At 38.6% G+C, this 27,153-nt stretch overlaps 3 protein-coding genes and 1 pseudogene across 6 annotated transcripts; 2 read left to right on the forward strand and 2 right to left on the reverse strand.

Moving 5' to 3' along the window:
* The first annotated feature begins 1,239 nt into the window (after nucleotides 1-1,239).
* On the forward strand, nucleotides 1,240-6,036 carry LOC137735140 (ubiquitin domain-containing protein DSK2a). Of its 4 annotated transcripts, none has more exons than XM_068474529.2 (8): nucleotides 1,240-1,723; nucleotides 2,552-3,307; nucleotides 3,851-4,083; nucleotides 4,158-4,271; nucleotides 4,529-4,593; nucleotides 5,060-5,088; nucleotides 5,359-5,448; nucleotides 5,526-6,036. In XM_068474529.2, the coding sequence occupies exons 1-8, from the start codon at nucleotides 1,480-1,482 to the stop codon at nucleotides 5,672-5,674; spliced, it is 1,680 nt and encodes a 559-aa protein (XP_068330630.2). In that variant the 5' UTR covers nucleotides 1,240-1,479; the 3' UTR covers nucleotides 5,675-6,036. The 4 variants fall into 4 exon arrangements, with proteins under 4 accessions (XP_068330630.2, XP_088541987.1, XP_068330639.2 ...); XM_088685861.1 differs by having other exon boundaries at nucleotides 3,854-4,083; nucleotides 5,036-5,088; XM_068474538.2 differs by having other exon boundaries at nucleotides 3,854-4,083.
* An 11,928-nt stretch (nucleotides 6,037-17,964) lies between these two features.
* Nucleotides 17,965-24,032, forward strand: LOC137739185 (phosphoinositide phosphatase SAC7). Its single transcript, XM_068478727.2, has 21 exons — nucleotides 17,965-18,346; nucleotides 18,545-18,717; nucleotides 18,828-18,911; nucleotides 19,254-19,381; nucleotides 19,523-19,614; nucleotides 19,745-19,802; nucleotides 19,987-20,043; nucleotides 20,145-20,178; nucleotides 20,352-20,432; nucleotides 20,899-21,005; nucleotides 21,130-21,216; nucleotides 21,305-21,382; nucleotides 21,627-21,697; nucleotides 21,790-21,888; nucleotides 22,094-22,193; nucleotides 22,349-22,457; nucleotides 22,598-22,670; nucleotides 22,891-22,984; nucleotides 23,127-23,219; nucleotides 23,321-23,387; nucleotides 23,571-24,032. Exons 2-21 carry the CDS (start codon nucleotides 18,570-18,572, stop codon nucleotides 23,699-23,701), a joined length of 1,791 nt encoding a protein of 596 aa, XP_068334828.2. The 5' UTR covers nucleotides 17,965-18,346; nucleotides 18,545-18,569; the 3' UTR covers nucleotides 23,702-24,032.
* On the reverse strand, nucleotides 23,916-24,678 carry LOC137739189 (dirigent protein 2-like). Its single transcript, XM_068478740.2, has one exon. It carries the CDS (start codon nucleotides 24,618-24,620, stop codon nucleotides 24,069-24,071), a length of 552 nt encoding a protein of 183 aa, XP_068334841.2. The 5' UTR covers nucleotides 24,621-24,678; the 3' UTR covers nucleotides 23,916-24,068.
* A 373-nt stretch (nucleotides 24,679-25,051) lies between these two features.
* Nucleotides 25,052-26,236, reverse strand: LOC137745880 (dehydrodolichyl diphosphate synthase CPT3 pseudogene; annotated as a pseudogene).
* Between the last annotated feature and the right edge of the window lie 917 nt (nucleotides 26,237-27,153).

A 27,153-nucleotide genomic window follows, 5' to 3' on the forward strand; every position in this document is an offset into this window, starting at 1 on the left:
ACGAACATTGAACGAAGACACGAGGTCGTGATTCTTGTTGATAAACACATAATCAGTAATTTTATAAAAGACAAAAATTAAAAGAGATGCGAATGATTTAAGGTGTAAATGAAATCTTGACTCATAGATCCAATCTATCCCACATTGTTAAAAATTAATAATTTTATAAGAGACAAAAATTAGAAGGGTACACGATTTGAGATGTGAACTTAATTGATAAAAAAAAACACTTGTTATTTTCTCAAATACGTATTTTTGTAAACAAACTCTTCCTAATTGAGAATCAAAGTAATACAAAATTCAAAATCTTTTGTTTGAAAATCATTGTAAAACAAAAGTCACAAATCAAAATGATCAGATAATAATATTTTATCAAGTTGTCAAAATGATCTGTGTGTTATAGTCTTTTGGCTAATTTAGTCTTTGTGTTTTCAATTTGACCAATTTAAATATCATGTTTATCTGTGTTAGCCAATTAAGGACGTTTTATCCAATTTTTGTTAGAGAATGTATGAAATATTATAACCTATTATAGAAAAATATTTTCAATTAAAATAATAAAATATAAATTTAAAATGAAAAACAAATAAACAAACGCATCTTGCTATCCGCCTTGTCCTTGACCCAAACCCCAACCTTAACCACATGCGTAGGCAACTGGAGAAACTCATTTCTAGATCCACCTCAATCCTGCATGTCACCATGTGAGTTCCATCATTGTTGTCACAAGAAAATTAACCCCAAACCCCTCGCCTCCAACTGTATAATCGAGAAACAAACTACAATTGAGAGAGCCATATATTGCCCCTTCTCTTTATTTAAATTTAAATTTATAGGAAAATGCAAATCAATGAGAAATAACACATATAAAAGGTAAAACTTTTAATCTGAAAATTATTAAGGTTGTGAAATAGAAAAGATAGGAGGTGAAGAAAATTGGAAGAGGAGAGAACATCTAAGATGGTCGGGAAGTTTGGGGGTGAGTAATTTTTTTAATTTTTAAATATTTTAAATCAAATACATAATTTTATAAACAAATTTATTATAATTTATAAATTTTAAAGATTCCATGTAAAATCTTTAATTACATAAAAAGAATAAACATAAAGACCAAATTGATCAAATTAAAAATACGAGACTAAATTGACCAAATGTCGTTTCTATTTGTGAAATCTACGTGTGATTATTTTAATTTTATTATTCATGTTTTATATATACCTTCCTTGGCTTAGGTGGGCTACGTCACCTCAGATTCCACCAATTAATTATTATTTTATTTCGTTATCAAATTCTACTTTCTTTACCTTTCTCCCATTGGCATTCGTTCATCAGCTCTCACTCACTCTCCAATCCCCTACCGTACGTCAAATTCTCGTCCGCTGCTACTTCCGCTGAGATTTCCACTGCCGCTCTGATCCGTCTACTTCCATCAGTGACTTTTTCCGCTCTCAATTCCTGAGTGTACGGACACCTCCGGCTATGGGAGGAGGAAGTGAGGGTTCTGTGGACGACGCTGCCCAATCCGACGGCGGACATGGAGTCAAGGTCAACGTCAACGTCAAGTGCTCTAATGGCTCCAAGTTCACGGTTCAGATTGGCCTCGAATCCACCGTTGGATCGTTCAAGGAAGTCCTCTCGCCGAAATGCGACATTCCGGCCGATCAGCAGCGGCTGATTTACAAGGGCCGGATCTTGAAGGACGATCAAACGCTCCAAAGCTACGGTACTATCTAATTTCTTATTGCTATACATTGTTCGTATTTAATTTTATTTAATTTTTGCACGGTGTTTGTTTTGTGGTTAAAAATTGAGAAGGATTTTTACTGTTGTGATTGAATCAATGTGTTTGCGGATCCATTTTCGTTGTTTTTGCTTTTGAATGTAGATGCATTTACAGATTACTCTTATGGCGGTAAAAAATTTGCAGCCACGGTAATGTAGCTTGCTGGGAAAAAAGTTGCAAGTAGTATAGCTGAAGTCCAATCTTCATCCTGTTTGGAATTTTGGATTGTACAGAGACTGGAATGTGTAGTTTTAGGTTTGTTCGTTTGGTAATTAACTCCGATATTATGGTTGAGAGAATTAGAGAAGTCAGGACATAAAACTTGAACGATAGAGGGCAAGTGTCATTAGGAATAGAGAGATTTCGTTATCGAATAATAGGGCAGGCATCAGTAGGAGTAGAAAGCTTCGTTATCTCATAGACATATAATATGGTTGCTCCTCAAAGGCTCTTGACTAAGAAGCTTTGCCCTGAAGTTTCCGGGTGCAAGTGTCTTATTTAAAGAACACTGGGGGAACCCTGCTTGTTTTATTCGTTGGTAGTGCTGCTTGGGGTGCATGCTCTAAAGTTATTTGCTTAGATATTCAACAATTCCCAGCAAAGGAATTTGTGTTTCTTGTAGAAAATGATGATTTAAGCTTGGATGCTTTGTTAACTGAAGGTTAAGATTTATATTGGAGCATTATTGGATTCATTTACAGCTTTAAAGATGTTTTGTTATTCAGATAAGTCTTGCTCAAATGTAAATTATATTTTTTATTTAAATAGGTTTGGAGGCAGATCACACTCTTCACTTGGTTCGTGCTTCAGCAAACACGGGTGTTGCAACCAATGCCAGAGCTGCAAATTCTACCCAAGCAAGGGGTGTTAGATCTAGCGAAGGCAGTGGGACACTAGGAGGGTCTGGTTTTGGAACCTTGCCATCCCTTGGACTTGGACTTAATGGCAATGGGATGGGTGGTGCTGGTGGTCTATTTGGAGCTGGGTTTCCTGAATTTGACCAAATGCAGCAACAAATGACTCAGAACCCTAATGCGATGAGAGACATAATGAACATGCCTGCCATTCAAAATATTATGAATAACCCAGACATAATGCGGAACTTGATTATGAACAACCCTCAAATGCGTGAAGTTATTGATCGAAATCCTGAGCTAGCACACGTGCTTAATGATCCTAGCACCCTCCGTCAGACACTTGAAGCAGCAAGAAACCCTGAGCTTATGCGTGAGATGATGCGCAACACTGACAGAGCCATGAGCAACATTGAAGCCACTCCTGAGGGATTTAACATGCTCAGACGCATGTATGAGAACGTACAAGAGCCGTTTATGAATGCAACAACAATGGCTGGAGATGCTGGGAGTGACGGTTCAAACCCATTTGCAGCTCTTTTGGGGGCCGAAGGTGGCAACCAAACCATTGCTCAGTCCACTAACCAGTCAACAGTTAGTTCTGATTCAACAACTGGTTCTCCTGCTCCAAATACTAACCCACTTCCCAACCCATGGTCCTCTGCAGGCAGTAAGCTCCTGCTCACTTGCTTCTATTCTGCAATATTTTCGTTTTCAAGCAGTACAGCTTAAACTTTTGTTTGCTTTGAGTCCCTTATGGTGTTGGGACGTTGCACAATCTTATGGCATAATCGATTTTTATCTCATTCTATGTTGTCCGGATAGAGATGTGGCATTTTGTCTTTCAGTCAATGGCACAAAGTTTAAAGGGGAAGATAAAATGTTCTCCTTTTCTAGCACTTCTATTTTATCGAAGGCAAGTTGGGCTCGTGAACTAGATAGGAGGTATTAGGATTTTCTCATCCTTCATGAAGCGGAAGAGATATTACCACTTAAGCTACTTAGCATGCATCATCTCTTTTTATAGTTGAGCTAGTTTCGCCTTTTCTAAAATAACATTAGTAGCAGCCGGTTTGTAGCAATATTAGCCACAATACAGTGAAACATTTTATGAAACTTGTTAACCTTACTTCCTCTGGTTAAGGTCAAGATTTTGTGTTCCCGTTTTGTTGTTATACATAACCAATCAGTTGTTGACTAGATCCAAATTTAGCAGCTGGTGTTGGTCAAACTAACACCGCATGGTCGAATCCTTTCGGGATTGCTATGCTACAGTCACCGTCTGGCACAGCTAGAAGTAGCCTAGCTGGAATTAGCTACCCAGAGTTAGAAGGAGCATTTGGTGCCATGCCGCAGGATAGCAATTTACTGAATCAGTTGATGCAAAATCCAGCTGTTTCTCAAATTATGCAAAGCCTCCTCTCTAATCCTCAGTATATGAACGAGGTATTATTTTATTCTCTATTAATAGAATAGGTTGAGGATGAAATTTATTCTTTCTTAACATTATTTGACTGCAGATTCTAGGTTCCAACCCCGAGTTACGCAGCATGCTTGACTCCAATTCTTATTTAAGAGAGATGATGCAAAACCCAGAATTTCTTCGTCAGTTGGCTTCTCCTGAGACTATGCAGGTATGTTTATTCGGGGTGCCTAAGGTTTTGAATTTTGAAGTTTTTGTTTGTCTAAGTTGTCGAATTCAGTCAAATCTTGTCAATAGGAATAAATGGTAATTCTTATCATTGTCATTCTTAATGAATATAATCTGGTAGACAGTGTCCTTAATGTCTGCATGAGTAAAGAGGGTGAGGTTGGATGTCTTAATGATTAGTGGTACCTATTTAATTTTTGCTTCTGTATTGGCTTTGTTTTTTTCTTTTCTATCTTGCAGATGCTCTTGACTTTGCAACAATCACTTCTGTCGCAACTTGGTCGGCAACAGCAACAGTCAACCCAGTAAGAAGTGACATAATTTTTTTCTTTGATATGTCTGATAGATATGGCCTGAATTGATATTTCTCCCTTAGCTGCTTGCGGATTCCATATTGATCACTACATATTAATTATATAACTCGATTGAAGTTTGAAACTGTATGTCAAGAGTTCTTGGCCAGTTCAGTTAGACTATTTAATTTCTTCCTTTACTAAGCGTTGTATTGCTACTGTCGTTTGGTCTGTCCTGGCTTGGTTTCGTCGTTAAACAAGGTGGGCAATGGTCATTGGTTCACTGGTTGGACATTGCTAAATGCAGTCACTAGTTTAGAAATATTGGCACGGGGTCATTGAATCAACTCCTATTGGAAATAAGAAATAATTGTGCATGTTCAATTGTTAGGATTTTGTTTTTGCATTGCTTGTGTTGATCAGCTGTAATTACTGGTTTTTTCTCATAGCGTAGTACTGCATCCGTGTTTTCTTGCAGGGAACCAGGTCAGACTGGTGCAAACACAGGTATCCTAGTCGATATCCATTTTTATTTTTCTTTATTTCAAACTAATGGTACTATGGTTTTGGTGAAAGTTTGGAACAGATTGGGTTATCGTTTCTAATTTTCAATGAATGAAAAACATGTCGGAAAGTGAAAAAGGTTATGGTAACAAGCCCTTCATTTTGAAAACCCAATCACTTGCCTAAGCTAAAAGAGTAGAAACATGTGCACATTCTGTTTTAAGGATATTCATTGCGGTAACTGGTTGCATGTTAATGCTTTCGCTGAAACAGGATTATTAAATAACGTGGGGTTAGACGCGCTGATGAATATGTTTGGCGGGCTTGGCACTGGCAGCCTGGCTGTTCCCAATCGGCCTGATGGTTATTACTTACCTTACACTTCTCATAGAAGGATATCTTTTGTTTGTTTTGTACTAATTCTATCCCGTGTATTTCAGTGCCACCAGAAGAACTTTATGCTGCACAGCTTTCACAACTTCAGGAGATGGGTTTCTTTGATCGACAAGAGAACATACGGGCTCTGATGGCCACTGCAGGAAATGTACATGCAGCAGTGGAGCGGCTTTTGGGGAATTTGGGACGATAGGTTAAATTTTCAAATTTTCGATTTATCTGGTTGTGTCTACGTGGTGACTGCCGAGATTAGTCAATGTTAGACCTAAGATGTGTTTGAGTGCCCATTTCGGGTATGAATAAGACGATATGTTGACAATACGAGCCCTATGTTTGTGGTGTTGCGAATCTATGGTCATCGGATTATGGTCTCCTTCCTCGGAGGCTTGGCAGGCCCGGGTGTACATACGTAAGAAAAAAGAAATTCATCACATGAATGGTTTGGCAGAGTTGTGTACTTTGGAGATTTCTTACATTTTTCAAGTACATGTAGACATAACTGTTTAAATTTCTGTGATTTTCCCCCTTTTCATGAATGTTTGGGAGATTTCGACACTGAAAGTTTTGCAAAACTTGTTGAATGCTTGCACGGGATTGTGATGCCACAGATTTTTTTAGCAATAAATTTCCAATTCTTCAGACCAAGCAGAAAATGGACAAAAGTATTGAAATTGGGTGCGTTGTTGCATGCCATCTTATGTAGTGGTAATGCTCACCATTTTCAAGAGATGCTAATGCTCACCACTGAACTTGTTATTATTGTATGAGTTTAAATTCTGAGATTGTGTCTATCGACTATACAGATCTCGAAATTTAGACGCATTCAACAATAATAAGTAAACACAGTGAACACTACCATCCCTTGAGAGTAGAGAAAAAATATTTCCACTAAAATTTATTTATATTTTTTCTTCAGCGTATTATCATCATCTATAAAACTATAAGCCAGATCCAACAATAAAATAAAATTGTAGTAGGCCTATTTAACTGAGATATTCTAAGGGAACAGAGAGAGGTAGGCCGACGGTAGTGAGAGAGAGAAGAGAGATTTAATTGTGAGATGTTGTGTTGTATCATCTCATTGTGTCTTTATTTATAGTAGTATGATAGGTAAAATTTTTACCCTTTTAGGATTACAACTCTAATAGGAATTAGACTACTAAAAGGAATATAAAAGATATCCCTAGATACACTAGGATTTACACAATCACATTCTTATTCTAAATATGACTGCAACACTCCCCCTTAAGTGTGTAAATACTCAACAAATCATCGCATCAGATCTTCAGCAGATAAGGTAGAATAGTTGATGAAGTCGACAGCACAACGGACGAATGCGAGTCTCAAATTTAAGAAAGTATGCATTGGTAGTAAAACTCACAAAATCTTGCTATGGTAAAACCCAAGGCATGGGGAAAACCCATAGACTAAAGAGAAAAGTGAGAAGTATGCATAATATCTAAAACAAACGTCAAGCAAGACGAAAGTAGTGAACTCAATGGAGTATGATCATCCGAGGATGGATGCCTCGTTAAAACCTTGTTAGGTAGCAAAAACCTAGTGGGGGAAATGCTCCTAATCATATGAAAAAAGTACATTAAGATCAAGTGAGTATGCTTTTGGATACTCCCCCTGAGTTAGGCATAATTTCCAAATAAGAGAACTACAAGTGATTCAACCCAGATAATTTATGCATACCGATTCCTTAGACGAGCTTCTGAAAGGTAGACTTAGGCAATGACTTGATGAAGAGATCGGCCAAGTTGTCCTGGGAACGGATTTGCTTGACTTCAATTTTCTGATGATGTTGCTAATGAGAATAAAAGAACTTTGGCGCTACGTGCTTGGTGTTGTCTCCCTTGATGTATCCATTCTTTAACTGCTCGATACATGCTGCATTGTCTTCAAAGATCGTTGTAGGAAAGTCAATGACAGAAGTAAGACCACTAGTGCTTCAAATATGTTCCATGACTGCTCTTAACCAAAAGCACTCACGCGATGCTTCATGTAGGGCGAAAATCCCAACATGGTTCGAAGAAGTCGTAACTAGCGTTTGCTTGGTAGACCTCCAAGATATAGATGTGTCTCCAACGGTAAAAACATAACCCGTTTGAGAACTTGCCCTATGTGGGTCAAACAGATATCCAACAACTGCGTAACCAACAAAGCGAGAATCAATCCGTGAACTGAAAGGGGGCGGCAACACTTGAAGATTCGCGAGTATAGAACAAACCCAAATCCATCATACCTTTAAGGTAGCGAAAAATGTCTTTAACACCATTCCAGTGCCTATATGTGGGTGCATTGTTGTATCTAGCCAAAAGATTAATACCGAATGAGACGTCGGGTCTAGTGCATTGAGCCAAGTACAATAAAGTCCCAATTGCACTTAGGTATGGAACTTCAAGTTCCAAAATCTTTTCCTCATCCTCCTTTGGACAGAAGGGATCTCGTTTAGCATCTAGAGTCCGAACGATTATAAGTGTACTCGAAGGTTTCGTTTTATCCTTATTAAAACGTCACAACATCTTCTAGGTGTAGTTTGATTGATGTACTAAGATTTTATCTGAATAATGCTCGATCTCCGGGCCAAGACAATATCGAGTTTTCCTAAGATCTTTCATCTCAAATTTCGATTTCAAGTACGCGACAATTTTCTCAAGCTTTGCGGGAGTTCCAATGAGGTTTATGTTATCGACATAAAATGCAACAATCATAAATCTAGAATGTGACTTCTTTATGAATACACATGTGCATAATTCGTTGTTCACTTAACCCTGACTTGTCAAATATTCACTCAGACGGTTATACCACATCTGCCTGGATTGTTTCAATCTGTAGAGTAACCTCCTCAATCTAATAGAGAGAGTGTTCAGTGGTCTAGAACTATTTGAGCAAGTCAATGGAAGTGCTTCTGGAACCTTCATGTAGATTTCCGTATCTTGATCCCTATAAAGATACGTGGTTATCACGTCCATAAGTTGCATATTCAGTTTTTCAGAAATTACCAAACTGATAAGGTAACGGAACGGTATGACGTCCATTATGGGGGAATACGTCTCCTCGTAATCAATCACAGGGCGCTGAGAGAAACCTTGCGCTACGAGGCGTGCTTTGTACCACATTATTTCATTCTTCTCATTATGCTTCCTCACGAAAACCCACTTGTAGCCAACGAGCTTCACGCGTAGTGGTGTAGGAACAATAGGTCCAAACACCTTACATTTCGCAAGCGAATCGAGTTCAACCTAGATTGCTTGTTTCCAATTTGACTAATTCGTTCTACGTTGGCATTCATCAAATGAACGTGGTTCAATGTCATCGTTAAGCATAACGTCAGTAACTACTGTGTATGCAAATGCATCGTCGACGATCATCCCATTCCGATTCTAAACCTCATCCAATACTGCGTAGTGGACCAAAATCTTGCGATTCTCAGGAGGCCGGTTTGTCTCGTCTAAGACATTACCGTAATCTAGAATAACATCATACGTTGGAACTGATGAGTAAGCGATAGTCGAATTCAAACTAGGGTCACCAGTTGGTGCCGATTTCCTCTTCTGGCATTGTGAATCCTTTGAACCAAGGGGTCTGCCACGCTTCAGGATCGGAGTAGATGATTGGCTAGCCACCAATGTACCAGGCTGCGTGGAAGGTACGGCCTCTCCACTTTCGGGGACGGTCCAGCCTTCCTAGGTGGGATTGTGACATACACATGGTACATCTATCCTTGCAGGTGCGTTTGCAGCAAGTATATGTGATATTGTCACCTTTGCTAGATTAGTAAAAGCATCTGACATGCTTTAAGCAATGATCTAAAAATCTATAATTCGGCGCATCTCAATTTCACACTGAGCAATGCGAGGATCTAAATCAGACATAGTGAGAGCATACCACGACAATTCACAGCATTCTCCAAGAACGTTATCATGTTTATCTCCCCTTAACGACGAGAAGAATTTCTCATCAAAGTGGCAATCCGTAAAATGTGCAGTAAAGAGATTTCCTGTCAAGGGTTCTAAATAGCAAACAATTGATGGTGAATCATAACCGATATAGATTCCTATTTTTCTTTGAAGACCCATTTTGGTACGTAGTGGCGGTGATATTAGCATATAAAATGTGCACCCAAACACACATAAATGCGAAACGTCAGGCTCGTATCTAGTAGCCAACTGTAACGGTGAATGAGGTTGGGTATCGGTGGGCCTCAGGTAGACCAGCATAGCTGCGTGCAATATTGCATAGCCCTAAGGAGATGCCAACAGTTTGGTTTGCTCAACGAGCTATCAATTGAATGCACTTTATGAAAGCTTTTGCTAGGCCATTTTGGGTGTGAACATGAAGTACAGGATATTCCACTTCAATCCCTACTGACATGAAATAATCGTCAAAAGTATGTGACGTAAACTCTCTAGCGTTATCTAATCGAATTGACTTGATCGGATAATTAGGATGGTGAGCCCTTAGCTTAATAATTTGTGCTAGGAGTTTCACAAATGCAGCATTGCGCGTGGACGACAGGTAAACATGTGACCATCATGTCGATGCATCAACCAACACCATAAAGTATCTAAATGGTCCACATGTTGGTTAGATAGGTCCATAAGTATCCCCTTGAATCATCTGAAGAAACTTAGGAAGATCGTGAATAATCTTTGTAATCGAGGGTTGAATATTCAACTTCCCTAAAGAACACATTTTGCATGGCGGGAATCCAATGTAGGGAAGTAACTGATGCCCATGTGATGATTTGAGGATATGACGCATCATGTCACGTTCGAGATATCCCAAACGTTCATGCCAAAGCAACAAAGTGCTCTGAAACTCAGGCATAGGGCCGACCACATGGTGGGGTTCTATGTCGTGAATGGTTGTGATGTACAACCCACTCGGGAGACTTTCCAACTTCTCGTGAATACGCTTCTGGCCATATTCGTACGAAATGATACAAAGAAATTCAGTACCATTATCTTCAGTGGTTTCAATATGATATTGATTATCTCGAATATCTCTAAAACTCAGCAACGTTCTTCCGGAACATGGAGAATAAATGGCCTCTTTAATGGTTAAAATGGTACCATTGGACAACATGATACGAGCCTTTCCGTATCCTTCAATCAAGTTGTATGGCCCTAAGAGAGTTGTCAGATGTGCTTTCTTAGGTACAAAGTTAGTAAAATAATGTCACTCACATAATATGGTGTGCGTGGTAGCACTATCAGCCAGACAACTAACTTCCCCACTAGACATATACCTAGAAATAAATTGATTGAATTGGTCACATGTGTAAATATAAATCAATTCATTCAATTAATCAATTCGTGAAATAATATCCATAACATAACAATCTATAGTTCAAAACAAACCAAAACCAAACAAATTATTCCAAATACTTAGAAAAATTGTCCAAAATTAAACCATAAACCAAGAAAAATAAGGGGGAGGCCACTCCTAGTGAGTTCAGTCACTAAGGGGTAAAACACCCTAAAACATGTCTAAAATTTATTCGTCCATAGGAGCTGATGCCTCTTGAAAATATGATATCTCCATGAATATAGTAGCATCTTTGGGATGATCTACATGTGCAAAGTTAGACTCACGACGGGAATGATACTTGGCAATGGCCTCGGGGGTAGCTCGGCATACGCATGATCCATGATCCCTTGATCTATAGTGGCAATACATTGTTCATTTCAGTGGAAGTCGATTGAACGATAGTTTTTATCTTGTTCTTGAAGTTAAGGGCCTTAGGGGCAAGGGGTTGGTGCTACTTGGTTACATTTCCTCCCTTGGGTGAGCCTTGACTTTGTGGACCTTAGGCCCGTGGTGGAGCTTGCCGCCCATTGCCACGGCCATGACGATTCTTGCGTCATTTGTGGCTGCTAGAATTGGTCGCATACGCTTCAGGCATGGCGTTCGAGCCAATCGATCGAGCTTGATGATTCTTTATCAAAAGCTAGTTCTCCTTTTCAGCGAGAAGTAAAATAAAGATCAAATTCGAAATTTTTGTAAACTTTTGTGCCCTATATTGTTGTTGCAAGACAATATTTGTGGCATGGAAGGTCGAATAGGTATTCTCCAAAAGATCTGATTCGGTTAGTTCCATTTTACAAAACTTCAGTAGTGATCAGATTCTACAAATTTCAAAGTTGTGTTCATTCATGGACTTAAAATCTTGGCAACGAAGATGCTGACAGTCGTGTCTTGCTCCAGACAAAAAGATTTCTTTTTGGTGATCGAAATGATCAGCTAGAACAAGCCAGAGGGTGCGTGGATATTTCTCAGTGAGGTACTTAGTCTGCAGTGCATCATAGATGTGTCTTCGAATGAAGATCATTGCATTAAATTTCTGAGCTTCGTCGACGGATTTGTCCTGGGTAGGTGCCTCGATAATGGCTATAATACCCTTTGCAGTAAGATGAAGCTTCACGTATTGAATCCACTTCAGATAGTTTTTTTCCAGATACTTCTAGAGCAGTGAAATTGTGCTTGTTTAAGTTTGATATATCCCTAAAACAGAGGGTACAAAAACATGGTTAGTCATATGGTGATCCATAGACATATATTGTAGAACATTCGGATTCTATAGACATGTATTGGTTTAATTTATGCATGAAAACTACAGGTTTCATGTGGAAAGTTTTGAATGAAAACTTCGAGTTTCAAAGACACTAAATATGAAACTACATGTTCAATTTAGTTTTATGAACGATTAGTTCATAAAGGAGATGTTTCTGCAAGAAACACATAATGCAATATGCTGATTTAAGTATAGTGGATTTAAGTTGCTTCAGGAACTCAAGTGTGAGAGTTTCGGAACTACGAAAGTATGTCAACGGTTCAAAGTATAAAAATAAATTATTGAATCGTTAATGTCCAAAAGTGATATTCAGGTCAATAATTATGGATTCATTATCAGATTAATGGACTGCAGGTCATTTTTAATTAATTCAATATATTGGGACTGAACGGGGTCGATCGTGGAAGCAAAAATAATAATAACATTCAAGTTAAAATTATTTAAAATGCCAAAAATTAGCATTGGATTCGAAAGACCATAGCCCAAAAGGGTTTGGGCTTGGGTGTCGTGAGTAGGGTAAAGCCCTATATGATATTAGGTTTCGGGTTTGGTTACAAAAACAGCCTATATGTGGCTACAGGCCATGGGCCGAGGTTGGGGAGCCCAGCAGCAACAACTGTTAGTGTTTGGGCAAAGGAATTGGACATGGGTGAAGCCCAGCCGAAGCTGGGTCCAGGTCAGGGCGAGCTAAGCCTAGCAGATAAGTCTGTGAGAAACGGGTCGGGGCGCATGACATAACCCAGTGGGTTACGAGTTATTATAGGCAGGCCAAATCATGGGACAACGGGCCAAGAAGGCTACATGCTTTCTTAGTTGGGCTAAGGGACTTCAAGCCCTATTGAGCTTATCAGGCTGAAGGCCTGAGGTGTCTAGGTCAGCGCAGCAAGCCCAAAGGCTTATGCTATGTGGTCCAAGGGTGTCAAAAATGACATCGTGTCATGATTTGCGCCACACGACTAGGCTTCAGGCAAGTGGTGTCACGATGGTGATGTGGCGGTGCAGCATAGTTCCTAATTTTTATTTTTATTTTTGAATTCTCTAGGGTTTGAAATACCCTAACATGCTTCTAATTTATTTATATGCTTTGACTCACAATTCCACATAGCAATATATTTGCATAATGCATGAAACGCGAGCGCGCACACACACACACAGGCGCGCGCGTGCACACGCACGCGCGCACACACACACACACAAATATATGAAAAATATACAATATATATATATATATATATATCGGAAGGAAAATATAAACATAGTGGGGTTCATCAATCATGGGGAATGTTTTCAAGCTTAAAGGTCATTTCAAATATCTTCCTTTATTTTAAGCGTACCTGATTGGCATAAAACAATTAAATGCCTTTGAATTTTTGTAGAAGATAATCTCCTCCTACAATCCGTCAGTTCCTCAGCTTATGGCAAGAGTGTGCTGATAACGTGTTGTAAGCCTATTTAACTAAGCTATTCTAAGGGAATAGAGAGAGGGAGGCCAACGGTAGTGAGAGAGAGAAGAGAGAGATTTAATTGTGAGGTGTTGTGTTGTATCACCCCTTTGTACCTTTATTCATAGTAATAGGATATGTAAAATTCTTACCTTTTAGGATTACAACTCTAATAGGAATTAGACTACTAAAAGAAATATAAAAGATATCCCTAAATACACTAGGATTTACACAATCACATTCATATTCTAAATATGACTGCAACAAAAATAAAATTATAAGCTAGAAATGTAATAAATTTAGTCATATTTTCAAATAATTAATGAAATATTAAAATATTTTTATTTATGTTGGCATGAAGAATTTGAGCCTTCTCTAAAATAAAATAACATATTGGAGCTCCCTGCCTTAAAAGGTCAAAAACAGGATAACTTCGTCATGAGAAATAATGATATTTGTTACTAAAATTGTCTATTTGTTTTATGTATACGAGTGACTAAAAGTTTTTCAAATTAAATGATTTTTAGATGATAATAAAGAGAATGAACGATTCTAATTATGATGTTTGTACAACCCAAATACATTAATTATAAATGAAGAGACAAACAGGTTTATCCATAAAAAAACACAAACATTATCCTTTTCGTATTTACTAATTCTCTATTGCTAATTAGGTCACCATATATTTTTGGTAGGCAATGTCATGATACGTTGAATCTAATTTTGTGTCTAAACAACATTAATATCTTTTATAGGAAATCCAAAGAACAAATTCAACAACTTCCCACGTTTACTTAATCCTAATTGAGCTAAGTAGTCGAGGTGTTACTGACCTAACCCAAATATCCAATTCAACCAAACATGAGTAGTAGTGATTTTTTTTTTAGGAAATGACATGCAATAGATTAGTGGTACGTTGTACTTGAAATTAGCCACCTCATTATTTAAAAGGTCAATGTATATTTTGTATTTTTAATTTAATGTCATACCACAAAGAAAATATAAGTACATAGAGAGGTTAAACTTAATTTACAATGTTGACTAGCAAATATGGGTTATACGAGTTGATTAGGGTATTGTGGCTCGCATTTTGCATTTAAATTTGAATCTCTATTCCCGTAAAGTATAAGAGTGGACATTTTAGTGGGTTTATCAACTAACTTGACCAACCTATTGTATATGGGTTGGGTTGAGTTGGATTATAAACATTAATAATTTATTTACGAGTAAAAACCAGACCACTCATACAATAAGCTAAGTTGAAATATTATTAACCCGATTGAAACTGACCTCACCCAAATGACAATAATTCTTAAACATACATGTATGTTAGATTGAATTGTACACAAAATTTATTAACTTTTAAAAGCATTAGTTTATTAACTTTATATTTGATAGTGAAATTATGTATTAGTAATATGTAGTGATATAACAACATCAAATTCACATGATTTAAGTTTAATTTAACGGAAGTATTGATTATTTGTTTCTCATACTCGCATTAAATTTAAGAAGGGAACCAATTAAGCCCACCTCGTGAAACTTGCGCAACCTAACCAGCGGCCTAAGAATGGTTCGGGTGGGCTGATTTGCCCATTTTCTAGAGTGAAAATAAGTTTGAACAACTTCAACCCGAGCATGTTGGGTAGACCAATGGGTCAAAGTCCAATTGACCAATCCACCCAATAACTGTCCCTAAATAAAGTAGATAATTTATTCTTTAAGTATTTCCTTTAAATAAGCAATTACATGCTCACCACCCTCATAAATTTGAATTAGAGGTGCAATGTATGATTGTCTGAGACATTGGCTCACACATGAACAAATATGGAAGTTGCTACATGATTAAGTTTTCAGGTTTCCTTTTGCATGTCATACCATATTTGCCCTAATTATATCAATTTAATATGATACACGTGAGACCTCAAGGTCACAATTGTCATTTCACTCACCCAAGCTTCGTTCCCGCTTATACCAACCGGTTCATTTCCCTGCTCCCTAAAAACAATGAAATGCCATCCAATGGGGATTTGCAATGTGGCGGTGCCTTCATGCATGACAACCATCGAGCACCGTCCGTTGAGTTTATACACGAATCAACGGTCGATAATGAAAGAGCACAACCCTTTGGACAAATGGCGCTCTGCATGTGATGATTCCCAGCATTTTCACAGACGAAGAGTCGCATGCATTGCAGATGCAGTGTATCCTTTTGCACAGAACAGTGCCAATCTGGTTGCCAAGAAACCCTAATTATATAAACTGTCAGGGCATCATGAACACTTCGCTGTTCGGACGCAGTGTTTTATAGCTCCCAAGTGGCTAATATCAATATGACCAACTCCAACACCACCACCACCACTAACCAGGGCTCCTCCGCAGAGGGACAGCAACCCCTTAACGAAAACGTTAGTTCCAACGTTACTGGGGCTGCTCCTACTGCTCCACCAAGCACTCATGCTCCGACTCCTACTCCTCCTCCTCCTCAAAGCACTGGTCAAGTTAATGCGGGAGGACGGGATGGCGGGTTCCTAAGGTCCTCTGGAACTCCTCCTGTTCGTACTCATCTTACCCCTGGCCAATTCAATGTTGGAGGAGGGTTTGCTACCGGAGGGTCCTCTGTGACTCCTCCCGGGCCCAACAAAGGATCTCCAGGCCGTGGATCTCCCTCTCCTAGTAGGGGGACATCCACACCAAGAAGGGCCTCACCCTCTGGTGGCCGGAAGACTCCTAGCAGGGGATCAAAATCTCCTCCTAGCGGGAGAGGATCTCCCTCTTCTTTAGGAAGAGGGTCCTCTGCTGCAGCGGGAAACAACTCTCAAATTGGTGGGAGTAGTTTCACTCCCGTCAGGATTGAAATCTCTTTAGGAGGGGGACTTGCCGCAGAGGGGAGCATGGCCGTGGGTGGCCAGCTGGGCAAGCGTAAAGCCGAGGTCAAAGCCCCTGAAGGAATGACCCCGACTTGCCCCGTGTGCAATCGATCGGATTTCAGTTCGTGGAAAGCATTGTTTGGGCATCAGCGTAGCCACCCGGAGCGTCCCTATAGGGGCGCCTTCCCACCCCCAGGACAGCAACAAGGTAATTAGTTGGCCCTAAATCTCTATCAAGTCTAGTAGTACTGCATGAAATTTAAACGCAATGCATGCGCAATGAAATTAAATTAAATACTTTTTAAGTTTGCTTTGTATCATGGATGATATTCTTGGTTTATGTTAACAATTTTTATGTTGTGTAGGGGAAGCAAGTAATGCTGCAAATGTGCGCGAGGCTAGGGATGTGGAGGAGGACAATGAAGGCCGTGGTGGAATTGACCTAAACATGCCCCCACCGGATGATGATGATGTTACTGATGACAACATGGATGGCGGCGACGGTGGTGGTGGTGCTGAGGCCTAAAAGATCAATTACAGTAGAAGTATGCAATTATGCGCATCTGGCATGGATTGTACGTAAAACTGCAGTTTGTATAAAAGGGTTGTAGTTGTACGTTAATAAGTGCGCAATTCATTCTAGTTTATTCTCTGTAATTTTAGTATGTTTGAGTAGTTTCATGAGTGACTTTAAATCCCTACTTCTGTTAATCGGTGTAGATTGGCAGGACATATGAATAACAGTATGAGTATTACTCTCAATTTATGTTATAAGCTTCTTAATTACTTCTCTATTTCCTTTATTATTTGTTTTGTTTTGATTATTTGTTTTTATTAGATACATATAGAATCACATAATCTGCTTGTAATTTTGTTGTTTGCAAATTCGGATCATAAGATCAGAATGTATATGCCCTTAGTAAGACAGTGCGCGCAGTTTGCTGATTAATGGCAGGAGATAGGGTTTAGGCAGGTGGAAGTACGAGATTCAGATATTGTGTGTTTAAGTAAACCCTAAATGATAACCAAGAAGGTTCATGTGTTACAAAGGGAAGTTCGAATCCTTGTTGATGTATTATGTTGTTTTTCCATGTTTTGTTAATATATGCATGTTACGTTATCGGGTTGATTTTCGTTGTTTTTCCATGTTTTGTTAATATATGCATGTTATGTTATTAGGCTGATTTTCGTTTGAATCTTGTATTAACCGTTAAATAAAATTATATAAGTGCTTTTAACAAAGGAAGTAGTTAATACCCGAAAAAGGGAAATAAAATGGTATATAACAAAGAAAATAATTGGCATTAGAACCGTTCAAGTTGAGCAAATAGTTGCAAATCCAACGGTCTCAAATCCAACTTCAAGAAACGACCACATTGTGAGTCCAAGTTCAAATTTTCTACACTCATTTAATGTATAAATTTTAAGTAATCTTTCTATCGACACATATTAATATAATTATTTTCAATTTTATTATCATAAACTTAATACGCTTTCATACGCAAAGGGGCCGCACTCATGCAAATAATCGCAAGAGATTTGGTCTCCTAGGCCTCAAGTACTAGAGGACGGCCCAATCACCATCTCTACTACATTCGTTTTCGTTTCATGTTTTATTAATATTGTTGTATTCTGATTAATTTCTTGGGCAAAGTTACTTTGTCCAGCACTGTTTTGGGCAAAAACAGTTGGTAGTTTCCGCCCAAAATATCGTTAAAGCTTTGGAAGAGAGAGTAGAGAGAGAATCCGTTACCGGTGTATGCGTCTTATGAGACACGCAGGCAAACACGGCCTTACCTTCACAAACCCTTCTTTCTTTTACTTTGTCAAAATCTCAGACCAACCCCAAAAAAGCTCTAGCTTTGCTCTTTGATCTTCCATTTCTCACAAGAATTTTGAGAGAGATTTGGATCTCAATTTTTACTCTTTAACTTTTACCTCGCCGCTTTCACTTGGTGATCCTTGAAAAGGTAATTTACCAAATTGCAATGCTGGCCACTGTTCATGTATTCGTTATTCCTTACTTTTTTGAATAAAGATTTGAACTTTAGGAAATTTGAAATACTGGGTTCTCCATGTGTCGAATTTTAATGCTGTTCTTGGACAAAAGATTTGAAATTATGGAAATTTAAATGTTGGGTTCTGTTTGTGATCGGTTAATTTTTCAGTGATTTGGATTTTTACCCAAGTAATATGATGGAGAAGGCGGACTCTGGGCAGAAGCTGTACACACGAATGAGGCTGTGGGAGTTTCCGGATCAGTATGTGATCGAGCCCACTGATGGCTCTCAGGGTTCCTCTTTGGCAATCAGTAGGGTGGATGGCTCTATGCAGCTCATTGGTAGGTTTTCTGTGCGTAAAAGTAACAATCTTGAATTCAGTTCTGGGTTAAATGCTACAGATTTTACTGACATTTGACTGTTTGCGTATTTGTGGATTCCGGTTTTGCAGAAAAGCTTCCAGATTCCAGCTCTGTTAGGGTTCCTAAGATTCGAACTATTTTTGGTGTGGTTGGGATGCTGAAGCTTTTGGCAGGTAACATTGCCTTATTCAAACCAATAAAATTTTCCCGTTTCATATCTTTGTGATTAGGAATATTGGATTTTGTGATGCTTAATACGCCCCAATCTGAGATCCATGTCCTGACTCTTATTGCATTTCACAGCATACACAAATTAATGCATTTCATAATGTGAAAGCTGATGCTAGGCCGTAGATTTACCAGTTCTTGTATAATTGCAAAATCTAGCATAAAAAGAAGCGTTGTAGGATAATACTACACTCTAATACGGTTTAATTATGTGAGAAATTATAGAATTCTTTCTGGCACTGGCAGCTTTTCCAATTTGTTGATGTTATTAATTCATTATGTTTCAGGGTCATATTTGATGGTTATAACCGACCGTGAACAGGTCGGTTCTTACTTGGGTCATTCCATCTTTAAAGTTTCGTCCTTGAAGGTTTTTTCCTGTGACCATTCTTTGAAGAATTCCCCTGCAGAACAGGTGAATCCTTTGTTGCCCTACCCTTCACCCCTTCTTTGGTCTCCCTTATATGATTGCTTATTGACTTTTTTCTTTTCCTCTCTTCCTTAATCGAGGAGTGGCTACTGACGTAAATTCTATATTGTTGTACCTTTTTGGCAGAAAAAGATGGAGGCTGAGTTTTCTGGGCTGCTAAATATAGCAGAGAAGACTCCTGGTCTTTATTTCTCATATGAGACCAATTTAACACTGAGGTGAAGTGTTATCTGTATTCATTTGTCCCCCTACCCAAGTCCCCATGAGAAACAAGAAGAAGAAGGTTTCATTTAATATTTGAGGCGAACTTGTGCTATTCATAATTATAAAAAATTTATGTAATTGCAGCACGCAGCGATTGCATGATTTGGGCGATGAATCTAAATTGCTTCCACTTTGGAGACAGGTATTCCCTGACTTTGCAGTAACTTACTTTTATTATTATTTTAATTTGAAGTGGCTTGACAATTGAAGACTAAAATTGTTTACTATATTTGCTTGTTCCCAAAGTTATGATAAACTCAAATATCCATGTTTTATGTTTTTATGTTCATGGTTTCAATCTCATGTCTTCAAATGCTTTTCCACAGGCAGAGCCTAGATTTCTTTGGAACAATTATATGATGGAAGGGATGATAGATAACAAGGTTGGGTCTTTGCTAACTTTTTAGTTTTATCTTTTCCATTTTCTGATGAACTTAATTCCCATTTACTAACTTCTGAGCATTTATATGGTCTTTGATTGCAGCTGGATCCATACCTACTTCCTATTGTTCAAGGGAATATCCTTAATTCGTTCTTCCTTTCAGTTTATTGCCGTTTCTCATGTGTGCTTGCATGCCTGCACACATGCATACATTTCGTACTTGTGTATTGTTTAGTTTCATTTGTGTGTGTTGGTGTTGGATTTATAAACTGTTTTGTCATTGAGAGGTTCTCCTTAATTGATCATCACGCTTTCATCACTTTCAAGCAGCCATTGGCAAAGATATTATTGACGTTACTCTGATTGCTAGGAGATGCACTAGGCGAAATGGTATTCAAATCTTTCTGCTTTTTCAGTCGTTTATTTATTGCCATGCTCTGTAATTTACAGTTAGCATACACTTGCAGATATACGAATGATAGATGGTGATGTTAGTACTGTACCACCTATGAGGCGAACTAATGATTTGGCTATTTAAAAAAAAAAAAAAATTATGTTTGCTTGATCGTAAAAGTTTGAGTTGTGGACCAACTACCCTTCATTTCAATAGGTAATGCTGAAATAGGATGGGTGAATGGATGTTGCATCTGTTCAGTGCAGTAGGAAGTAAAAGGTCCACTGATTTGTGGTGTGCATCTATGTGAATTGTTTATGCATTTCCAGCAGAATTATATTCATGCTAAATTTGGGAATGTAGAGGTTATAATATCTTATGCAGTTAGGGGTGCTATATGCATCGGAAATAGGACTTATGTTTTTGTTACTCTAGCCAATAATAATTTTCTTTTCTTGGAAGGCACGCGGATGTGGAGAAGAGGAGCTGATTCTGAAGGGTACGTAGCGAACTTTGTCGAAACTGAGCAGATTATGCACTTGAATGGGTTTACTTCATCATTTGTCCAGGTAAAATTGTATAGCTATGCATATGTAATTAAGATATGGACTTTTTGATCACATGGTTTTACTTCTATTTTCCCTGATTAATTGTCCTAAATGGTTTACAGCATCTTTAATGTTTTTTGTGCAGGTTAGGGGGTCAATTCCGTTGCTTTGGGACCAAATTGTTGACTTAACGTATAAGCCCAAGTTCGAAATTGTGCGACTTGAGGAATCTGTGAGTTGGTGGTTTGTTTTTAAATTCTAAGATTCTTTCTTTTGCAATCTATCTCCATCTGACTTCTTCTGTACTACATGTTATGCAGCCTCGAGTGGCAGAGCGGCATTTTCTGGATTTAAGAAAAAAGTATGGGGCTGTATTAGCTGTTGATCTTGTCAACACGGTGCGAACTCTTTATCCCAATCTTTTTGGAATAATTTATCCGATAATACACATCCAGTAGGCATGCTTGTGTACTATCCACATGAATGCATATATGTATATGTATAGATTGTGTATTGTGCATGAGTTGGTGTATTTTTAGGTGTGCACACTTTTAAACTTTTCATTCTTTGACTTTCATATATGTGGGCGTGCATACAATTTGGGTGTTACGTCTCATGAATCATGATACTTAATCTTGTCAGCATGGAGGTGAAGGACGCTTGAGTGAGAAATTTGCAAATGCAATGCAGCATATTGTTAGTGATGATCTGAGGTAGAATTTCCTTTCACCTAATTCTTTTTACCCTTCTTTTCTTGTTCCTTGGTATGGATCTGTTTTATGTTGAGACCTGCTGAATATTGTAGATATTGGCACTTTGATTTTCACCATATCTGTGGACACGTCCATTTTGAGCGCCTCTCTATCCTTTATGAGCAAATTGTAGATTTCCTCGACAGAAATGGGTATGTTTTCCATCACCCTGTCATAAATATTTAATTCCCTGACATGCACTTGAGTATGTGTCGCTTCTTATTCATTTGTTCCTTTCAGACGTCTTTATTTACTTATTGAGTATAAGTTCTGCAGAAAATAGATTAATATAGATACTTGTTTTGCATCCCTACACAGAAATGTAATTTTTGCTTACTCACCATGATTGAAATATAGGTATCTTCTATTGAATGAAAAGGGCGAGAAAATGAAGGAGCAACTAGGAGTTGTAAGGACCAATTGCATTGATTGCCTAGATCGTACAAATGTTACCCAGGTACGTTAATAATTTGTATATTGTTTCAACTTTTTAAGACAATAATAGTTATGCAGGCAAACCCAGACTAGTATTTTATTATCACTTTTTGGTTCTCGTTATAAACTTCTTTTTTTCCTGTTGTTTGTTCACTAAACGAGTATTATTTGCTGCAGAGCATGATAGCCCGAAATATGTTGGAATGCCAACTTAGAAGGCTTGGAATTTTTGCTGCTGAAGAAACTATTAGCTCACATCACAATTTAGATGAATGCTTTAGAGTCTGTGAGTACATCCTTTTTCTCTTTTGTTGTACCACCTCTCTCTAGCATATAGGGCTTACCATATCTGCGGGTGTTTGTTGCTTCTGATATTATTTCTTTCTATTTTAACTTTTTTTTTTTTTTTTTTTTCTTTTTTCCCAGTGTGGGCTAATCATGGGGATGATGTAAGCATTCAGTATTCCGGAACTCCTGCTTTGAAGGGGGATTTTGTAAGGTACTTATACCTAGATCTGCTCATCCATCTAATGCATTCTTACCCTAGAAAATGTGATTCTGACTTGGAAAGGTAGGGAAAAAGCTTTGAAGGTTTGGGATGTATATTTTGCATGCAGCTATATCTATGATGGGACAGCAGTATACTACTGACATAAGAATAAGATACTATGTTTTAGTTTTTAGCTGTCGTAATTTTTGTCTATTTGGCTGGATCTTAGATGTGGACAGCGGACAATGCCAGGGATCGCTAAGGATGGAGTCAGTGCCCTTCTACGATATTATTATAATAACTTTTGCGACGGAACAAAACAGGTTGGTGTGCTTCCTTTTATGTCATCTCTCCTTTTCGCTGTGCGTATGTGTTGGATCTCTTTGTATGAAGTCAATATCATCTCTTCTGCAACTACTTATGTATTGGGTACTTCTTTTTGTATTTTGGTGGAAATACCTGAAGGATGCAATTGACCTCCTGCAAGGACATTACATTGTCTCGGTCAGCAGAGATATGACACCATCGTCACAAAAAGGAGGACTTGAGGCTGTTGCTGTAAGTTGTTAGATGTCTATTCAAGTTAGCTTGCTTTGTTTTTTTATTGCCCAACCCCTGACCTTTATCAGTGTCTTAACTCGCATTATTTTGTTCTGCAGTCATTCCCACTGGCGTTGTTTTTTGTTTTGATGGGGTTCTTTTTTGCGACATTGTCATTGAGGCAAGGTAAATATAAACACGACATGTTGTGACTAAATAGGATTTGCAGAAATCATGGCTTAGATGGTGAAAGGGTGGGACGGGACTGGGATATTGTTGGTTCATTTTCTAGGGAGAAACAATATCGGATTGTCAACATCTTTGCAAATCTGCAATCAAGTGATGTTTTTTTCTTCAATTCTTTTGCAGTCAGGTACGATCTTCGGCACTTGTTCTTCTCAGTTATATGGGCAGGTCTAAGTATTGCTTTAGCTGCATTCGTGAGGGCCAATGGGCGTATTTTCTGCAACAGACCTCGTCTACACAAGCCTCGGTCTTGATTCTGGATTCAGAATGTTGTGGCCGATTCAATTTCCTGTGAAGCTTTTACTGCTTGCTTCATGGTAATTTGACTCTTTGATTAGTAACCCAGTCTTTGAAATCTTGATCAGTTATACGCAAAAGTTAATACGACATGTGTGACCTGCTTCTGTTGGTAACGACTTATATTCTTATCATCAAATTTTTTTTTTTTTTTTTTTTCTTTCTGTAAATGCTTGCACCTTGTTCAAGCTTTTCATAGACATGGTTTAAAAGTTGTAACTTGAAATTTTTTGTATCTTCGCTATGACGATTACAGAGGATTGAAATTTTGATTTATGTTTCGGGAAATCACATTTATTTTCTTAAATATGCAAAATGAAATTACTAAGAAGCTTGAGTTGCATATGGAGGCCAGTAAAGGTGAAATGCAATCTTGTAGACAACAGTTAGGCCCTTGAGATCAACAGGGGACGATGTCACGTAGCCTTGAACAAACAGGAAATCGCCCGTGCCCCCCACGACAGGATGATTGGCGGGCTTCACGTTATGCGTGCCTCCGACTATGGAAACTGAACCAGAGTAGTTCTTCAAGCGCAAAGTGATCTTGGCTACTGAAATGCTCTGAAGCCCATCCAAGCTGGATGTGACTGAAGTTCCTTGAGCTATCCCAACTGCTTTTGAAGATCGGTTGGCTGTGAGAGTCATCGGATCCTGGAAAACAAACACGGTGCCAAAGGGCGTAGTGGTTTGACCGATGCCTGTTCCAGCCACCCCATTCACTACAATATATCCGGTTTTGTTTATGGTTTCGTGTTGAAAGAGTGACAAGTGGAGGGACTTAAGATGGTGGTGATGAGAGGTAGAGGTGGCTTTGGTTAGGAGGAGGGTGCAAAGCAGAACCGGAAGAACTGTATCGAATCGCAGAGCATGAGCCATGACAGTTTGAGCATGAAGAACTTGAAGAACACTGAATTTACATGAAAGACTAGTTCTAGTGTGGAGTCTTATACAATGGGAGAGCTTAAAGTCGCATTTGGTAGTTGATTTTTGCCTCAATATCTGCCGTCTGATCCACGAAACACAAACTATGGGGTTTTGATCAAGACCATCCAAAGGGGGATTAGGTTGATACTACAGATAAGTGGCTTTTATCACTCCTGTGAATTTTCAAACAGCAACCGTGATTAAAAAGTTGATTTGGATGCTGCATCATTTTCAAAAGCTACAGCTGCCTTCAACTGTATATATAGTTGCATTGACTGAAAAAAAGATCACAATAATAAAATCGTCGTGGTCCAATCTCCTACTAAGTCCCGATTCTTCTGAACTGCACAGTAAAAGATTGTTACACATAACACGAATGGTTTGGTAACAGCACGCGCTTGCCAAATATGGCTACACTGTTATACATAATACAATTACCATAGATTGTAAATAGGTCACAGACAGTTCTGCTACCGAATTTCAAGTTAAGAATCCAAGCTTGCAGGGGAATTATAAGCAATGATCACATGATTTATAAAATCTCTGTGGCATTATAATCGTTACATCTGCCTCCCTTTCTTCTCCAAATAGTAGTGGTTTCTCTGGAAGTTCAGAATTGCCCAAACCAAGTGCCACAAACCCAAATCCGGCCACAGCGCAGCAGGAAAGTACAACGGGCAGTTAGAAGTTTGCCAAAGCAGAAAATTGCTTAGGCGTGTCTCACCCGAAGTTCGCATCACAATGTTTGGATCAGGTGCCACTGCCATGTACATGTGCCTCTCAACATCCACTGCCTTTACAACGGGAACATTTTGCAACTGCTTCCCACTCTCTTAAACTTCCCCTTCATCTTTTTCGACATGCTTAACCATTGTATTTTCCTTCTTCTCCCCCTCAACTCTCTCATTGCAAGCTTCACTGGTGTCTAGTCCTGCTTCTCCATCCAAACCGCCATTGCCACCCCTCGTTCTTTTAATCTGTGCTTGAATTTCGTTCCTTTTCTCGTAGCAGGATTCTTGAACAGCATGCACAATCTCGTCACGAGAAGAATAAGCCACACAGATTAAAAGCACGGCCTTGGAATTATTGGCAGTGGCCTTCGTTGCCTTTTCAGCAGCATCCCTCACAGACTCATTCAAAAGCTTCAAGTTACCGATAAAGTATACTCGAATGCCATACTGGTTTATAATGCTTTCTCTCTCAAGCAACCCCTCAATCTTCTCCTGCAACAAATCCATCAGAATTTGCACCTCGTCGGATGGCCGCTTGAAATTATCAATGCCGAAGGCAGAGACCATCACATACTTTACCAACAACTCGTAGCAGTACCGGAGAACCAACATGAAAGATAGAAATCCGGCTCTGTGGCCTTCCCCAGGAGGCAGGTTCCTCCTCTTTGCATACCTTTTGTTCCCATCCATGATGAAGGCTATGTGTTCAGGAATGGGGCCCACAGATACAAGACTGAACAAGCATTTCCTCAGAAAAGATCCTAAAGCCCCCAACGATTGGCCTGCACCAATAGCACTGCTTTGGCTTGCAACAATGGCACTGTTTTCCTCCGTCATATGATCCTGCTGAAGACAAATGAAACATCGGTGAACATGAAACCTTAAACACTCGCCACAAATGGAAATAAAGGAAAAGAACTCGTCATTTACAAATCACTGTTTGACGTGTACGCTTTTAATGACCTTTTTTGTGTGTATAAGTACTGAACTTTAGTTTCAGTAGTCAAAAGTAATATTGGGTTCCAAGAAATGATCACAAAAAAGCCAAAAAGAAATTCAAAGTTTGGACTTTCTTCTCCTTTGCTCAGTTTTTCTCTGAGCAGCCAAACGCAGAACAAAAGAAAAGTTCATGTAGACAAATCACAATCACACAACACAAGCAAATTGTTGATGAAGACATGTCACAATAAAAAAGAAAAAGTTGTTCATATGAAAATTATATATATATATATATATATATATATTCACACATATGATATAATTATACACGAAAATTATTTTTATACACCATTTTTTTCTTTCTACAGACCCTCCTTTAAAATTGTGTAACGATTTTCCTTTGCTTATTCAATCCAAAGGCAAAAGGTAAACAGGGTATACACGAGGAGAAAAAATGTGTAGAAATCCCTTTCTGTCGTATAAAGTGCGAAGGACTTACTTGAATATATTGATGAATGTGTCGATCAAAGTTGAAGCATTGGCGACCCAATGAAGTTTGAAGAAGCAAGAGAGTTAATTAAGACCTATATATATAAGAGTGGTTAGTGAGAAATCAAACGAAGGTAGATCAGCGATATAGAAGAACGTTGTGCATCTGATCAGTTGGCAAGGATCACCAACTTCATTCAATAAACACTCCCTTTTCGGTTATCAAAGTCACAATATCTGCCATTTTCCAACAAAAACTCAATATATTAATGTCGTATGCACCATGCAATTAACTTGAGCTGCCTCTCACCATCTAATCTGGTAGC

The sequence above is a fragment of the Pyrus communis genome, chromosome 15 (genome assembly GCF_041283825.1).
Source record: "Pyrus communis isolate YQ-2024b chromosome 15, ASM4128382v1, whole genome shotgun sequence".
Lineage (NCBI taxonomy): Eukaryota > Viridiplantae > Streptophyta > Magnoliopsida > Rosales > Rosaceae > Pyrus > Pyrus communis.

Bases quoted from the DNA above. Each gene is read 5' to 3' on its own strand.
- LOC137735140 (XM_088685860.1), top strand. From the start codon at position 1,480: ATGGGAGGAGGAAGTGAGGGTTCTGTGGACGACGCTGCCCAATCCGAC. The intron at 1,724-2,551 runs GTACTATCTAAT...TTATTTAAATAG, and splicing joins TCAAACGCTCCAAAGCTACG to GTTTGGAGGCAGATCACACT. The intron at 5,089-5,358 runs GTATCCTAGTCG...TCGCTGAAACAG, and splicing joins TCAGACTGGTGCAAACACAG to GATTATTAAATAACGTGGGG.
- LOC137739185 (XM_068478727.2), top strand. From the start codon at position 18,570: ATGATGGAGAAGGCGGACTCTGGGCAGAAGCTGTACACACGAATGAGG. The intron at 20,044-20,144 runs GTTGGGTCTTTG...CTTTGATTGCAG, and splicing joins AAGGGATGATAGATAACAAG to CTGGATCCATACCTACTTCC. The intron at 23,220-23,320 runs GTAAGTTGTTAG...TTTGTTCTGCAG, and splicing joins GAGGACTTGAGGCTGTTGCT to TCATTCCCACTGGCGTTGTT.
- LOC137739189 (XM_068478740.2), bottom strand. From the start codon at position 24,620: ATGGCTCATGCTCTGCGATTCGATACAGTTCTTCCGGTTCTGCTTTGC.